The 15,572-nt window shown below is 49.8% G+C and overlaps 6 protein-coding genes across 6 annotated transcripts; 4 read left to right on the forward strand and 2 right to left on the reverse strand.

Annotated features, from left to right (window-relative positions):
• Positions 1-207: 207 nt before the first annotated feature.
• SCP_0803910 (Pre-mRNA-splicing factor PRP46) lies at positions 208-1,838 on the reverse strand (the record flags this gene model as incomplete). The annotated part of the gene is made up of 7 exons (XM_027760981.1): positions 208-231; positions 286-455; positions 515-747; positions 800-1,059; positions 1,114-1,484; positions 1,536-1,672; positions 1,726-1,838. The coding sequence occupies 7 exons, from the start codon at positions 1,836-1,838 to the stop codon at positions 208-210; spliced, it is 1,308 nt and encodes a 435-aa protein (XP_027616782.1).
• Positions 1,839-2,130: 292 nt separating this feature from the next.
• Positions 2,131-3,550, forward strand: SCP_0803920 (Transcription elongation factor S-II; the record flags this gene model as incomplete). Its single annotated transcript, XM_027760982.1, has 10 exons — positions 2,131-2,193; positions 2,286-2,348; positions 2,401-2,560; positions 2,615-2,809; positions 2,862-3,058; positions 3,109-3,234; positions 3,286-3,339; positions 3,395-3,405; positions 3,461-3,481; positions 3,535-3,550. The coding sequence occupies 10 exons, from the start codon at positions 2,131-2,133 to the stop codon at positions 3,548-3,550; spliced, it is 906 nt and encodes a 301-aa protein (XP_027616783.1).
• Positions 3,551-3,860: 310 nt separating this feature from the next.
• SCP_0803930 (hypothetical protein) lies at positions 3,861-5,185 on the forward strand (the record flags this gene model as incomplete). The annotated part of the gene is made up of 6 exons (XM_027760983.1): positions 3,861-4,082; positions 4,135-4,192; positions 4,244-4,614; positions 4,665-4,742; positions 4,796-5,106; positions 5,164-5,185. The coding sequence occupies 6 exons, from the start codon at positions 3,861-3,863 to the stop codon at positions 5,183-5,185; spliced, it is 1,062 nt and encodes a 353-aa protein (XP_027616784.1).
• Positions 5,186-7,981: 2,796 nt separating this feature from the next.
• SCP_0803940 (hypothetical protein) lies at positions 7,982-8,630 on the forward strand (the record flags this gene model as incomplete). The annotated part of the gene is made up of 2 exons (XM_027760984.1): positions 7,982-8,037; positions 8,087-8,630. The coding sequence occupies 2 exons, from the start codon at positions 7,982-7,984 to the stop codon at positions 8,628-8,630; spliced, it is 600 nt and encodes a 199-aa protein (XP_027616785.1).
• Positions 8,631-12,513: 3,883 nt separating this feature from the next.
• On the reverse strand, positions 12,514-13,419 carry SCP_0803950 (hypothetical protein; the record flags this gene model as incomplete). The annotated part of the gene is made up of 4 exons (XM_027760985.1): positions 12,514-12,746; positions 12,787-12,988; positions 13,039-13,214; positions 13,263-13,419. The coding sequence occupies 4 exons, from the start codon at positions 13,417-13,419 to the stop codon at positions 12,514-12,516; spliced, it is 768 nt and encodes a 255-aa protein (XP_027616786.1).
• A 625-nt stretch (positions 13,420-14,044) lies between these two features.
• SCP_0803960 (hypothetical protein) lies at positions 14,045-15,196 on the forward strand (the record flags this gene model as incomplete). The annotated part of the gene is made up of 4 exons (XM_027760986.1): positions 14,045-14,286; positions 14,335-14,495; positions 14,561-14,614; positions 14,667-15,196. The coding sequence occupies 4 exons, from the start codon at positions 14,045-14,047 to the stop codon at positions 15,194-15,196; spliced, it is 987 nt and encodes a 328-aa protein (XP_027616787.1).
• Positions 15,197-15,572: the final 376 nt, after the last annotated feature.

The raw sequence follows: 15,572 nt of genomic DNA on the forward strand, positions 1-15,572 counted from the left end.
AGGATACAATGCTTGGGTCTTACATTAGTCTCTACTTGTCCGGGAAGAGTTGCTGCAACCACACCCAACGGACGCACGCCTCAACACCAGGGTAATAACCATGCGTACACCTCCGACGCAGCGCCTGGAGGCTGTCATGCCGCAACAGCGATAATGCGATACATAGCAAAAGCAACATCCATAAAATACAACAGGTCTGATCCGAATCTATTGCGACTGCTCCGCGTAGATCTACAGAAGGCACTGTCAGGATAGCGAGGATGAGGCCATATCGTTGAGATTCACCTTGATCGTTTTGTCTGCTCCGCCGGTGATTAATCGCGTACCAGTGACGTCAAATGTCGAGCAGAAGACACCTGCCTCCGCTTCGAGGGAACCCGGTTGAGGAATGTCATCCATATTTTGGAACGCAGTGCCGGTGTTATAATCCCACAATGTTAGGGTACCGTTGTCACCTGATGGAGAACGTATGAGACGGAAAGGCAGTAAACGGCGAACATAAGAGTACACGCACCGCCAGAGAAGAACACTCCTTCCGAGTTAACGGACAGTGTGTTGATGATAGCGTTGTGCCCGCTGAAGTTGAACACGAATGTCCCGTCTGGGCACTTCCACTTTTTAATATTGTTGCCACCGGCGGAGGCAGATGCGAACGAGAACTCTGTTGGGTGAATGGCAAGTGCGCGGACGGACTTTTTGTGATGCGTGAGCGTCACCATCGTCTTGCCAGCCGCTAGATCCCACAGCCTGATGTGACGAGTAAGGGGTACACCGGAAGAAGATGGAGGGGGGTACTCACCGCACTGTTGAGTCCATACTGCCGGTGATGACTTGTGGGTCCGACTCCTGACACTTGACATCTGCAACTGTCGCCGTATGGCCGGACAGGACGTGGATCTGTGCTTTCGTTCGCATGTCCCATACACGTGCTGACGCATCTCGCCCAGATGTGACGAGAATGTCTAACGTTGGGTGCAGCGAGAGCGCGTAAACTCCAGACAGGTGCCCATGGTAGTGCCGGATGACCTTGTTCGCCTCCAGATCCCAGCACTTAACCATCTACATTACCCGGAGCGTCAGCACGCTAAACCTGTGCACGACAAAATAACTCGCCTTGTCTTCACCGCAAGAAAATAGATATGGATGCCGCGAGGACACCGCCAATCCTCTAACAGTGGATATGTGGCCGGTCAGCGACAGCTTCAGCTCACCCGACGCCAGGTCCCAAATCTTGATGACTCGGTCTCCCGCCCCCGTTGCAAACCACTTATTGCCGGGCTCCACTGCAACACTCCGCACCCAACCCAAATGCCCCGAGATGACGCGCGTGAGCTTCCATGGCGGATGATAAGTGGGCTTGATTGTCCGTGTCGTTTTGTGCAGCTGCAATGCCTTAGAGAGGTTTGACGATGATGCAAATGTTGAAGGCTGAGGAGGTGGCTTATTGTCGATGGTTGCAATCATACGGCTTGTGTCGGTTGCGGCTGCAGAAGAAATGAAGGACGTGGCAAGATTATAGACACGAGAGAACTCACGGCCTGCAGTGATAGCTTTTCGTTGCTCTTTTGGCCGTGCAGGGCCAACCGGTCCCTGCTGCGCCGCCAGTGCTGCGGGGAGCTCTCTAACGTCTTTGTATTCGTCGTTCATCCTGACAGATAGCCGGATTCGAGCACTGTAGGACATCACTTCATTTGTATACCGCCTAAGAACGCGTAAAATACGTACCTCTTCTCATTTTCCGCCATACTATCATCGGGACACGACGCAAAGATGTCCCTCGTTCGTTTGCCGCATACTTGGAGTAAGGGGTTGAGTGGTGGGAGCGCAGAAGTCGACATTGCGCAGAATCTTCAGGCGAGGAGTATTAGACCGCAACTAATCTCGGCGTGGGGTATTTTTTCGATGATTGGTGGTCGTCGCCGTCGTCGCCGCCGCGGTAAGGGTGCAACTGCTAGCGCCCAAGTTGCTGACTCAGCCTACCGAATCTAGGCATCACCTACGATTCCACCTTTGTCGCTGCGTCCATCGTCCTCAACATCGGCGAAGGATCTTTGTCGCTGCTGGGGCCGTAGAAGCCATTTGTTATCGCTTACTGTCTTGTAACGTGCTCGTAGAGTAGTGGTGAAGTCGATGTCAGCAGCTGTAGAGTTGAAATCGCTTGTCAAAAGCCTCCATGGCGCGTCAACGGATGAGGTGTGTGCATAATCAGTTTCCTACGGCCTCCCCGTCAATTTTGATTCTAGCTGACTTTGATTGCGTTCCGTTTTCGTCGTGATGGCGAGTAGGAGGTGATAGGTATTTTAAATACACTCAAGCAAGAGGCGAAGATAACCGAAGCGATCCTCAGAGTATGTTCTACTTCCATCCTGAGCATCAGTCGTTCTGACCGTCAATTGCCAGGAAAGCAAAGCAGGATTGGCTGTGGGCAAGTTGCGCTCGCATGCCGCCAAAGAAGTCGCAGATCTTGCTAAGGAAATCGTCAAGAAATGGAAGACGGAAGTGGAGCGAGAGAAACACGGGGCAGGGGGTGCCACTAAAGCTGCTCCAGGAAAGAATCCCGGTAAGTGGTTTGTGTCACCAACATAGATGTATAGACCCACATGTCTTTGAACAGTCATGAGGAAGGCTTCAACAATGTCCGTTTCCACAGCGCCAACTACGCCCGTCACCCCGACCATCGCTGGTGGCTCGAAGACTGATCTCCGCACTGCCAAGGGTGATGGTATCAAGTCTGCAGTCACAGGTGATAAGACGCGAGACAAGTGTCTTGAGCTCATTTATGACGCTCTGGCCTTCGACTCGGGTGCTCGTGAGTGTAGTTGCCATGCAGTGCCGATATAGTGCTCAGTTGATTCTTGCAGCGACTGAACTTATCTTCTCTCGAGCAAAGAACATCGAGAGTGCTGTGGTCTCAGAGTTCGGCGGCACTACTGCGGCATACAAGAGCAAGATTCGCTCTTTGTTTGTGAATCTCAAGGACAAGAACAACCCTGGCCTGCGAGAAAGTGTCGTAACTGGAGATTTGCCCGTGCAAAAATTCTGCAAGATGACCAGCCAGGTACTAACTCAATGCCCTTCATGACCCCCTTCGCTGATATACGATTGCAGGACATGGCTTCTGAAGAGAGGAAAGCTGCGGACAAGAAGATCGAGGAAGAGAACTTGTTCAAAACTCTTGGTGCTGAAGACGCGCAGGCCGAAACGGACGCCTTCCAATGCGGACGATGCAAGCAGGTATGTTTTGGTGAGGTGAGCTACCCGTTTTCCGATACTGATTGTTTTCAGCGAAAGTGCCGATACCGTCAAGCACAGACCCGAAGTGCGGATGAGCCGATGACTGTACGTTCTGTCTTCTCACATGTTGCGCAATCGTTGCTCACATAACGCTCTGCAGACGTTTGTAACGTGGGTGATGTCATTCTGTCTTGTGATTGTCGCTGATACCCTTGTCCCATACCAGCTGTACTGTTTGTAACAATAGGTGTGCTTACTGCTCCGAACGTGCACCCCTCATTACTCACAGTCGTCGTGCAGATGGAAGTTCTCATAAAGCTATTCTCGTCTAATCTTATGCCTGTCCTGGACCTCTAACCCTCGAGGAGGACTGTCATTCCCTATCATACCACGTCAGTTACCCATCGTCAAACTGAGCCCAGTAGTTGTACGATTCTATGTATGCATTCTGATCCTTAGGTTGCAATGTGAGACGAGCCTATAGCATTCTTTGAGTACAATTGATAAGATGTGGATTCGTGGGCGTCCCTTTACGCACGCGAGGCTCGCGCTGGGTTCCGCAGCGATGAGCTTCGAAGTACCTCCGAGTCGGCCAACGGCCCCTCTTTTTCCTGACACTTGCCGCCATGTCTGACAGTGCAGCTGTCGCCGCTGCAGTAATTCCCGACGAGCGACAGCCGTTGCTCGTCGACGATGACTACGATGCTGAGGAGAACTCGGTTGCTGATGTTCCTCCAGAGAGGAAACGCTCGTGGTGGACCATCGCCTGGTATATCGTGCTGACGATTCTTGTTGTTGCCACGCTCGCTATCTTCATCAAAGGCTTTATTGATGCCCACGACGTCGAGGTTTGAATCGTTGCTCTATTCAGAGTGACGAAATCCTGAGAGGATGACATAGTTCGACCTCGGGAAGGCTCTGAAGAGTGCATTGGGTGGAGGTTTGAGCGGGGCTGCAGGCACGTCTTCTTTCTTACCACCATTCACATCATAATGACCGCTGTATGCAGCAATGGTGCTGCAGGTGCTTACGTTGATGCCGTTGCGTACTGTGATGAACTACCAGTACCGCTACGGCACGACCACCTCGCAGGCAGTGAAGACGCTGTATGCCGACGGTGGATGGACGCGCTACTACCAAGGCCTTCTTGCTGCTCTTATACAGGGGCCGGTCTCGCGTTTTGGCGACACCGCGGCGAATGCAGGCATCCTGGCGCTGCTTCAGTCCAACTCGTTCATGAAGCGCCTGCCTGCTCTTGTCAAGACAGTCTTCGCGTCGCTCGCGGCGGCCTGTTTTAGGATGATTCTTACTCCAGTAGATACTGTGAAGACCATCATGCAGACTGAGGGCAAAGCAGGCTTACCGATACTCCGGTCAAGGGTGAGTTGTCAGTTTGTCGGCGTCTGGCAGCGACTGATGCCAGGCGATAGATAAAGACATATGGAATTGGCACAATCTGGTACGGTGCATTTGCCACTGCAGCTGCAACCTTTGTTGGCCATTACCCGGTAATTTGCTGCGAACTTAATATCTGCATCATGTTGTACTCATCTGCATGCAGTGGTTTGGTACCTACAATTACCTCGATGCAAATCTTCCTCAGCCGACCACAGTGCTGGAGAAGCTGGCTCGCCAGGCATTGATTGGTTTTGTCGCCTCCGTCATCTCCGATACCGTTTCGAACTCCCTGCGTGTCGTCAAGACTTATCGCCAAGTACACGAGGCGCGTGTTGGATACTGGGAAGCTGCACAGGCTGTCATAGCTATGGACGGTCTGCTCGGCCTGTTTGGACGTGGACTCAAGACCAGAATTCTCGCGAACGGCCTGCAGGGTCTCATGTTCTCTATCCTATGGAAATTATTCTTGGATCTGTACGCTTCAGATTCTTCCTTCAAGTGATGCAGAGTTCTCAAGCCTTTCTCACGCAGATGGAATGACAAGACAAAATAGAGACACTGGACGACTGTACGATACTGATCATTGTGATTTCGAATTTATCCAATTTGGATATGTACTGGTGCTCCCCCGTGATGGAATGTGAAGATCCGAGATAGCGATTTCGACGAAACTTTTGGTGTTCCGTCAGCGCGCGAGCAACGTCTCGTATTCCGGTCATGTCAAATTGAATACCAGGGAGATGCGTCCGTGGCGCCAGACCTTTAGGTGTACTAATAGCAATTCTAAAATTGGGAAGCTACTGCTTCTTACACGCTTTCGAGTTTGTTGGAGCACATCAAGCAATGGAGATTTGCACAGTGCTTTCTCCCACATTGTGACTGAAATAATCATTTGAATATCCCATAGATACCTCGGCCTCAAGAGTAAATAACAGCGCTCCCAATCCATGCCTTCACTATCGTTTCGCCATGTCCCAGAAATTACTCATGTGGGTAGTCATTATTACCTCGTAATTCGTCTTGGTGTTCCCGCTCACTTGTTTGCAATTGCTCGACGTCCAGGTATGGATAGGATCCGAGATACCTAAGAGTGGATTATGACTTATAGCAAACAGAGCAAATAAATGTCGTGGTGAACAATGCTGGCGAGTTTCCAATGATATAATACAGCAATCTATTATCGAGTGCTGACTGTGGCGTACGGATCGAGTCTCTCCTTGGTTGGGACTATGTACGACTCTTGATCTGGATACCGAGGTTAATATTCAACCGCCAGGTCTCAGCCGGGTAGCGAAATGCACTAGGGCTCAAAAGCTGCTATGTAAGGTGGTTTTTTGCGGTTCTTCTCGTCATAATCTCGAGCTTGAACTATTTTTACCCATACCCCATCTCACAGTATTATCAAAGACAACTTTAAACGCGGACATATCTCACCTCGGCCTCCGAAATATCAACAGCGACTTTCCCTCGGACTGCCCCCCCCCCCCCCCCCCCCCCCCCCCCCCCCCGGACAACTTCATTGCGTATACTTCTCGGCTTGTGGATCATAGTGTCCTTGTGGGTCTAGTCAGCAATGCAGTGAAGATCTGCGTTCACGACTGCCTTCATCTACAAGCATTTCCCTCACCGTGATCCGTACCAGATTCAGGCTGGAGATACTGTCAAGCAGAAATACTTGTAGACCCCATTCAGGGCGTGGTTATTGCTGAAGGCGGGAAGGTCAGGCGATTGTTCTTAGCCTCGACCGATATTCTCGCGATGCAGACGTGCAAGAGGACACTGAAAGGGCTGGAAGATTTTGGCGGTTATCTGCAGCACGGGTGTCTAGTTCGTCTCGTATTGGTCATTCTTACCTGTCGATTTCGTCGTCTGATACTTTTTGTAGTAACGATTCTCTGTGAGGGAAGAGATGGATAGGGCTCTGCACTTGGCCAGCCGTGCCACATAGATGATGTTTGCAGCGAAGGCAAGGCCGCGTGTGACTTCTCCACTACACCGTCGCGTGGTTTGCTCAAAGTATCTTTGTTTCAGTGTTTAGGTAATCGCATAGTACTTCGACCTGTACTCTCTTGATCTTTGATTTGACTCGACGTGCGTTTCTCGATGAATTTATTCCAGTTATTCAGTGTTGCAAGCGCGAATTTGGCCTTTGCGAACAAGTCTTCCTCCCAAACGCATGATGTAGACAGGATGGCCTGGACGTGAGTACTCCCTCTGCACATTTGGACCCGCTTGTCTTTGCAGCGCTAGCAGTTCGACCAGCAAGGTAATCTCGCTGTCAATCGGTATGGCTATGCTGTGCGTCGTGAAGTGCTATCTTCAAGTGTAACGGGAGTGTGTACGAGTACCGATGCTGACAGTTCTATCGATGGCTGATATCGTAGTTCCTTCTGGCACTCTGGCAGCCGAGATTCTTGCCCGCAGTTTGTAGCACCCGATATTCTCCTTAAATCTGTGAGCTCAATTCCACGTTCATTATCTTGTCTCGTGCTTTTTCTTACGTACGTGAACCGAAAAGACGATCCACATACAGTGACATACTCCATTCGACATTGAACCACGCTTTCAGGAGCGTCAAGGCCTCGCGACCGTTACAACCTCTGATAGAAATTGGATCCCCTGCACCATCCCCAGTGGCCCGTTTTGGCCAACGATCTTGGAACATGATGGCGCCGAGTTTGTTTTTGGGCACCTCAGCTACTGCGTCGCACCGGCATTTAGCGCTGCTAAAACGGTGGTGACTTCAGGTAATTTAGTATCTTCTTGCAGCGGTCAATGAGTATATTTGACAGCGGTAGTCGCCATGCGCCATTGGTCTGGTATGAAACATGTCCCCAACTTCTCTTCACCGAATGGAGCTGAGCTGTTGTCTCTCGCTACAGACACCCGCAGCCGGTATCACTTGAATATACTGTATAAGCCTATCTTCAATGCGATCCATGCCTAGGGGCATCCCACCGTCCTCGTTAAGTCTGAAAGGCCACTTGTAAACCTGGCTGTTCTGAAGAGAGGAGATCACTTCATAGCCGCAACTCGACCTCGATCGATGTCAAAGCTCGATGATCTGGAGCCAACAGAGCTGTCAAAATACATGGGAAGGTAGACATTGCGATAAGCAACGCAGGCAAGCGTCTAACCGTTACTACTCCTCAGCCGCAATTGAGCTGACACCCATATTCAGATTACGGCCACAATGTACCAGTGGAGGAAATGACTCATGAAGAGTCAGTCGATCAGGCAATTCCAGCAAGTGGTTCTCAGAAATGATACATTATTCAGAGGTTTGATGATGAGGTACAGCACCAACTCCTTCGGTGGTGCTAATGTAGCCCGAACATTCTTTCCCTTCATGCACAAGGAAAGGGCTGGTACCATTGGATGGATTTGTTCCACCGTTGGTTGGGCGTACGTGTGTTTCTACAGTCAAATGCCTGCATTGACGTCTCAATGCTAGGCCGTCTGTGCTAGGGAGCGGAATGTACTCGGCTACGAAGGCTGCCATGCGAGGTCCGCTTGGCTGCTCTTGCGATCGCCATCTAAGGTTCACCGAAACCGTCGTTATTCCTAGTATTATCGCAGAGTCTCAATGCCGAGATATCTCACTCAGCTTAAGGAGTATCCACGTCGACCTCGGCTGGTTCCGTGCAGAGGTGTGCTCTCTTGCTTCTGTCTCTCGCATCGCCGATTACGATTCCGTGATGGGTCCGATCCGTGCTTGGCTGGATAGTGAGATCTATCTCCTCTTAGTATTCGTGATCCCCTCTCATAGCAGGCCAGGTTTCGATCACACTCAGCCAGGAGACCCTGCGAAAGATGCAGAGATCCTCGTAGACCTCGTTCGAGGAGAAGGTGTTGCTAAAGAATTCCCTCGAGTAATTGGTCTCGGCCAGGACTATTACTTGGGCGTTAAGCAGGCCTGCAAGAACACGCTGGAAGCACTGGAAGAGTGGCAGGATGTCACCCGCAGCACGGATGTTGAGCCCGCATCGTTTCCTTAGGATCGCGGCTAGCCGTCTTACGTGCAGCGTTTCTGTAGGTTGCAGTTCGGTGAGTGTGCATCGGCGTAATGACCATTGTGTTGTACTGGGTCATCGTGGAATGGAGTACTGTAGCAGGTCAGTAATGTGCTGGGGTCTACTTCATCCCACCCTCTACTTAAGGCTTTCGTGCTGTCCACGCAGAACCAGAGGATGGACCGGATATTATCCTGGTCTTTGACTTTTGCACTTCGAACGTCGACTATTGGTTAGTTATAAATTCCTCTGCGGCTTCGTACTTCGTGCGATTCGTGACAAGGAGGCTTTGCGAAACCCCAAACATGGCTCAATGGAAATGCATGCACTCGAATATTTAGATTAGAGGCGAACACGAGTGACGAGATAAGTAGTACTGTATAGCTACTTCGATCGCCCGATCAGGGTGTGTCACGGTCGGTAGTGCTACGGCCCCCGGAGCCTTATTGCTGTTTTCAGAAGTCATGTCGCGCGGCCAAATACACACAAATTCCCGCGTGACCTCTAACTTCGAACACAGATATCTCTTCAACGGCTGGGCCGTTTCTCTCGATTCTTGCATTTTCGGACTCTCCTCGTCGGCGCGCAGGGCATGGTATCAAGAAACGTACATATTCGGACCGTTCAATACTCGCGGATCTGGTGGTCATCACACTAGCTCAGAACCAACTTTGCATGCGGCAGACAGTCCCAGTACTGGAGAAATTGTTCTGAGAGGACTTCTTAGGATCATAGTGAGGGCATGGTATGCAATTTGAAGGTAAGCATGTCCTGATTCTCACTGTGGGATCCAATCTGTGATCACAGCACAAGGAGCACATTGCCAGATGGTCAAAAACATTCCACAGTTTGCATTTTTCATGTCTTACATATTTTATGTTGATATCTGGATGGTTTTAAGTGAGCAGCAGATGGTAGAAGTCACTCAGGATGGTGGAGGTCATGCTGCAGTTGCTATGATACTCAAGCCCTTGAATCCATTATTCCCCATCTTCAGCACTGTCATCCTTCATTTCTGATGCACACATGAATCCCATATGTAGTCTATACACAAAATACACTGGAATCTTTGACAGTAGCATGAGTTCTGTAAACCCCTGATATGTGCTATGCAGTCTGAGATAAAATCACATACAATCCAGACCCTCTCAGGCCACAAATGCATATCCCTGCCCTGCCTACCATACTACCAGAGGGTCTCCACCACCTTCTGATGTTCTCTGACCCATCCAATGATGACAAACTCACTTCTGAGCCAGAAGGAAGCTGCTGAAAACAGCGAACAGAGATAGCAGAGAAAGGGTATATCTGTTGGTACTATGCCCTGCGCGCCGACGAGGAGAGTCCGAAAATGCAAGAATCGAGAGAAACGGCCCAGCCGTTGAAGAGATATCTGTGTTCGAAGTTAGAGGTCGCTCAGGCGGAAATTTGTGTGTATTTGGCCGCGCGACATGACTTCTGAAAACAGCAATACAGTGCAAGACTTGCCATAGCAATTTCATGAAGCCCCATCACTCCACGGTCACATCTCAGACAGACAAATTATTCGCTTTCTCGTCTACAGTATGTTGAACGTATCCTCGGAGTTATTTATCGATTAAATAAATGATCAGTAGCTCGTTTACGTCAAAATCGAATATTGCCGATTTCAGAAGTCTTGTCGCGCGGCCAAATATACACAAATTTCCGTCTGGGCGACCTCCAACTTTGAACGCAGATATCACTGGATGCAATTTCCAATAAGTTGAGGAGACTATGCAAAAGTTATTTGAAAGATAGAGTGAATAAATTGAGTGTAAGTTGCACTACGTACGAGAGACTTATCTGAAAGTTATCCTAAAAATGAAAAACTTATTATGAAGTTATTTCTACTTTGGAATAGGTTTCAAATAACTTTCAGATAAGTCTCTTGTAAGCCATGCCACTTACACTAAAGTTATTCACTCCATCTTTCCAATAACATTCGCATACTCCCGCCAACTTATCGGAAATTGCATCCAGTGTATCTCTTCAACGGCTGGGCCGTTTCTCTCGATTCTTGCATTTTCGGACTCTCCTGGTCAGCGCGCAGGGCATGGTATCAAGAAACATACATATTCGGACTGTTCAATACTCGCGGATCTGGTGGTCATCGCACTAGCTCAGAACCGACTTCTCGTGCAGCAGACAGTCCCAGTACTGGAGAAATTGTTCTGAGAGGACTTCTTAGTATCATAAAGAGGGCATGGTATGCAATTTGAAGGCATGCATGTCCTTATTCTCACTGCAGGATTCAATCTGTGATCACGGCACTAGGAGCCCATTGCCAGATGCTCAAAAACACTCCCTAGTGTGCATTTTTCATATCTTACATGTTTTATGTTGATATCTGGATGGTTTTAAGCAAGCAGCAGATGGTAGAAGGCACTCAGGATGGTGGGGGTTGTGCTGCAGTTGGTATAATACTCAGGCCCTTGAATCCACTATTCCCCATCTTCAGAACTATCATCCTTCATTCCTGATCCATACATGAGTGCTATATATATTCTGCACATAAAATGCATGAGAATCTTTGACAGTAGCATGAGTTGTGCAACCCCACAATATGTGCTATGCAGTCCAAGATAAATCACATACAATCCAGACCGTCTCAGGCCACAAATGCATATCCCTGCCCTGCCTACCATACTACCAGAGAGTCTCCACCACTTTCCGATGTTCTCCGACCCATCCAACGATGACAAACTCACTTCTGAGCCAGAAGGAAGCTGCCGAAAACAGAGAACAGAGATAGCGGAGAAACGAGATATTTCTTGATACCATGCCCTGCACGCTGACCAGGAGAGTCCGAAAATGCAAGAATCGAGAGAAACGGCCCAGCCGTTGAAGAGATATCTGCGTTCAAAGTTGGAGGTCGCCCAGGCGGAAATTTGTGTATATTTGGCCGCGCGACAAGACTTCTGAAATCGGCAATAAGAACTTGCCCGGTCAACTCGGTACTATTTTGGCGCAGCTCCTGCCCTGCGGCACCCTTCCAACTTTGGCACTGCACCGACCGCTGGAATCTCGTTCATCTTATCCTTAATGTCTCTTCAGGCTTGCCCTGTTGAACTTATTGACGCGTTCGTGGAACAATGTTCCACGACTGGAGAACTGAGAGACCTTCGCCATCTCCGTGAGGTTGACAAGATATTCTGCGCGCTGGCCACTCCTCGCACCTTCCGCACCATCCACTTTTCGAGCAGTCTCACTAGTGCGCGAGGGATCTACCAGCTGTTAGCCGAGGGTCGATTGATGCAGCACGTCGAGACCGTCGTCTTTCGCTCCTCACGTTCCCATACGAACGGTGCAGATCTTCGTGTAATGGATGCTGGAGATTGGTGGTTACAAGCGATTTTAAATCCACCTCTTTGATACGAGATAAGACTACCCTCAGAAACAGAATCTCATGCAATTGTCGGCTATATCTTCTCCCATCTGCACAGATTCAAGTCTTTGTCGACCCTGCGAATCCTGTTCTACCCAGAGGTGGTTTCACGGACGGAGGAGATGACCATCACTCCTGAGGGTGTTCCAGAGGTTTTGCAACCAAGCAGATACTATATGCTGGAAACATTCATCCTTGAGATGCTGTCGACCAGCGAACGGCCTGTCTCCCTTAGGTCCCTTAATCTCTCCAACCTCTCGACATCCATCAAGCTAGGGAGTAGCATGGATATATCTGGATACAACCCGGATAACACCCGCGGGTGAGGAGTGTCAAGACGACATGACCGTACCCGACCCGTACCCGTTCACTTTCACCCGGATATACCTGCAGGTCGAGTACGGGTTACCGCGGGTGACCTGCAGGTCCACTGTAGTAAATACACCAAATGTATTCCATATACTACTCAACCGCAACAACTTCCCGCGCTTTTCCCTTATCCCCTGCAGGCCTTTTTTTCGTCTCGATGAACTCCGCACATGCCTTCACGTCCGGCAATAACGGAGTGCCTACCCATGAGCCGACCGCGACCTGAGCTTTGAATGTCTGAGATGACATCTGGTGTTGAAGGTGGTTGACAGTCAGTCGTCCCCCAGAAAATGCTCGCTCAGCATCCACGGATGATGCTGACTCGGCTGTGAGGTGTGAAGGTACATCTCAAAATAGAGAACATACCTGGAGCAGTTAAGTAGTCGAGTGCCATTTGAGCAAGTCGAGGGCGAGCGTGAGAAGCTTGAGCCCAGTATCCCAATACACCCCCTGCTAGTCTGATGTCGTCACTCGAAACGAGGGGTGACTCCAGATAAGCCTCAATACTGTCAATAGGATGACTGCTAGTTGATGCATCATCGCGGAAGGAGCTAGCCCACTTCCCCCTCTATGAAACCTTGGTCAACCTCGAAGTGTTGATACTTCTGCACGACGTACCTTCTGTGAGGGCGCGGCGTGCGTGACAGTCGATGCACGGCTGGATTGGCCAAATGATGCCCCTGCATATGCCTCAGTCCAACGTGCTTGTAAAATGCGGGCCGCTTCCGCGCGATCCTCTGAACGCCAGTCAGGGTTCTTGTTAAACCATTCGAGCTTCTTGTCCGGGCACATGACTAATTAGATATCAGTTATATATCCTATATGATTGGTCCTCGCCTTACCAATGGCAATTCGGTACACATCTGTATCGTCAGTCAAAGCATAGTACTTTCCAACCACTAGAAGACTCGCTTGTGCAGCGATGCGAATGACGGCAGGCAATTCCATTTCTGCATCATCACGGACAGCAGTGAGTTGGTGCTCGAGCCTCTCGAGCATCGGGACCGTCTCGTGGACCAAAGGCACCTCAGCCTGGGAGAAGAGGTCCGTCAAGTCTTGAAAGATCCACAGGATAACCTAGGCGAAGATGAGGACTCGAGTGGCGATATTGGTGGTATTGTTGACTATGTAGTGAATCTGCCTGTTCGTGAACTGTGATCTATCAATTGCATATACTCTTGCATTCTGGAATTGAGACTTGTGTTCGGATTCAACTGAGATTCTCGTAAGAAATATATATCTATCATAGCAGTACAGGAGAGATATTGAGACTCTGAAGATAATTATAATGTGAGGATAACGAAGTGATAGGATGTAGGCAGGTGGATTCACGGGCAAGCAAGCCAAAGTACTATCCGCTTGAGCAATCATTGAGTCGCGTCGATCGTACTGCGAAACTGTGGTTAGTCTCAGCCACTTGTCAATGCACATCGCACCTCATCCCGACTCACTGCTCCGCATTGACTCTCCTTCACCAATGCAAACTGCTCTGCCTTCTTCGACAATTGAATCTTGAGGATGGTATGTCATTCTTGGAGGACAGCGGCCTGGGATTGTGGATACCCCGTGAGTTTTGGCATAACCATGGGTATCGGGAGCGATACTCACAAGATACAGGCCGATTATGAGTGGTGGAAAATTCTCCCCTGCTCTTCCGGTCTTGGTGAAGTGTCATACGCAAGCACAAGCTGAGGATGTCGAGCGATTCAATGATGTCGTCAAACCACTGAAGCATCTGGATGAGACTACTACCGAGGCGATCGTCGACTTGATCAATCAATCCTTGGTAACACCAACAATTCTACGTGCTCACCAAAACTTCTGGTGTGTTGTCTATGGGAATAGAAGTGGGATATTCATGTCCAAGTAAGTCTTACCTTAGGTTCACACTTCCGGTGTACTTATTCATGCCAGTACCGAGGCAATAGCCCAGGTCAATGGCATGACAAAAGCCATCTTCAGGCGGATCTCCGAGCAGAATGGCTCTGCATTCAAGCGGGCACTGATCTACATGGTGACGAAGGGAGCCAGCGAGAAGGACCTGAGTGAGCAGAGAGCAGATAGCTCGAGCATTGGTAGGCATCAAGGTACCGTTACCGATCATCTTGTAACAGTTCACCGCTGAGAATTCGATTCACAGATCCGCAGCTGAACAGCTTAAGCACCTCATTCCAGACCCAGTTCACCATGCACGGTAAGTAGTGGAGTATATACGGTGATTGAGTAATCCTGATTCATATCTCTAGTGGAGCGTTCTGAGGACGTCTCTCACGCACAACCTTCTACACCTTCTGCACATTCTCAGGCCCGTCAAGGCGCTATTGTCAGCAATGCATCTATTCGTGCCCATTCGCCATCACGACAGCCTACCCCAGTGCAGCATGGAACACCATCTCGGAGCAGCCGTCAAGGTTCTGCTCGACACTCCGATGACTCCCAAGATCACGAATATGCGGCTGCTGCCTCCGGTCCTCCACCTGTGTATATCTATCAACACGTTCGAAATTTGGCAGGGATTGTGAAGACGCTGCTGGGACCCTGCACGGACTCGACACCAGCTCTCTCTCTTGGGCATCAAGTGGATGCATACCTGCAAGCTCATGGGTACAGTAATGATGCTAACATGACAATATGTCATGCATACAGCCTGAGCGGAACATTGGAGGAATTCATCAAGAAGTTGGCTCCAAAGGGCATGCCGATCAAGGAGATTAAGTACTTATGGTGTCTCTGTGGTCCGTCGGACTGGGTATGGGCTGAAGTGGAGATCCAGTAATATTATGTTTTGCGCAATGTTCATGCGGTGACTTATCCTCCCTCATGTCACTTAAAGCTTATTGGTTGAAAGATACAGTCCTTAGAAATATATCACGTGATGTTGTTGCCTATGTGTTTTGCACTGTGGGTCCCATCCTCTGTTGACTGCTACGTCGAAAATTTCCCATGGCCTGAAGATCCTCGGAAAATGGCCCAGCCCATCTCCTTTCCAAGGCCCGCAAAGTGTCCACCACAAAGGTGCGCTTTCCTTGGCGCTCTTCTGCTGGATGCAAGAGCATCAAACGAACCCCTGCGGAGAAGGCTGTGTGAGCAGAGAAGCGCCAGGAGCGCCGTGTGACTGTCCATCAAGCTCTCTCGGCAGCTCATGCTCACAT

The sequence above is a fragment of the Sparassis crispa genome, assembly GCF_003851025.1.
Source record: "Sparassis crispa DNA, contig_000007F, whole genome shotgun sequence".
Taxonomy (NCBI): domain Eukaryota; kingdom Fungi; phylum Basidiomycota; class Agaricomycetes; order Polyporales; family Sparassidaceae; genus Sparassis; species Sparassis crispa.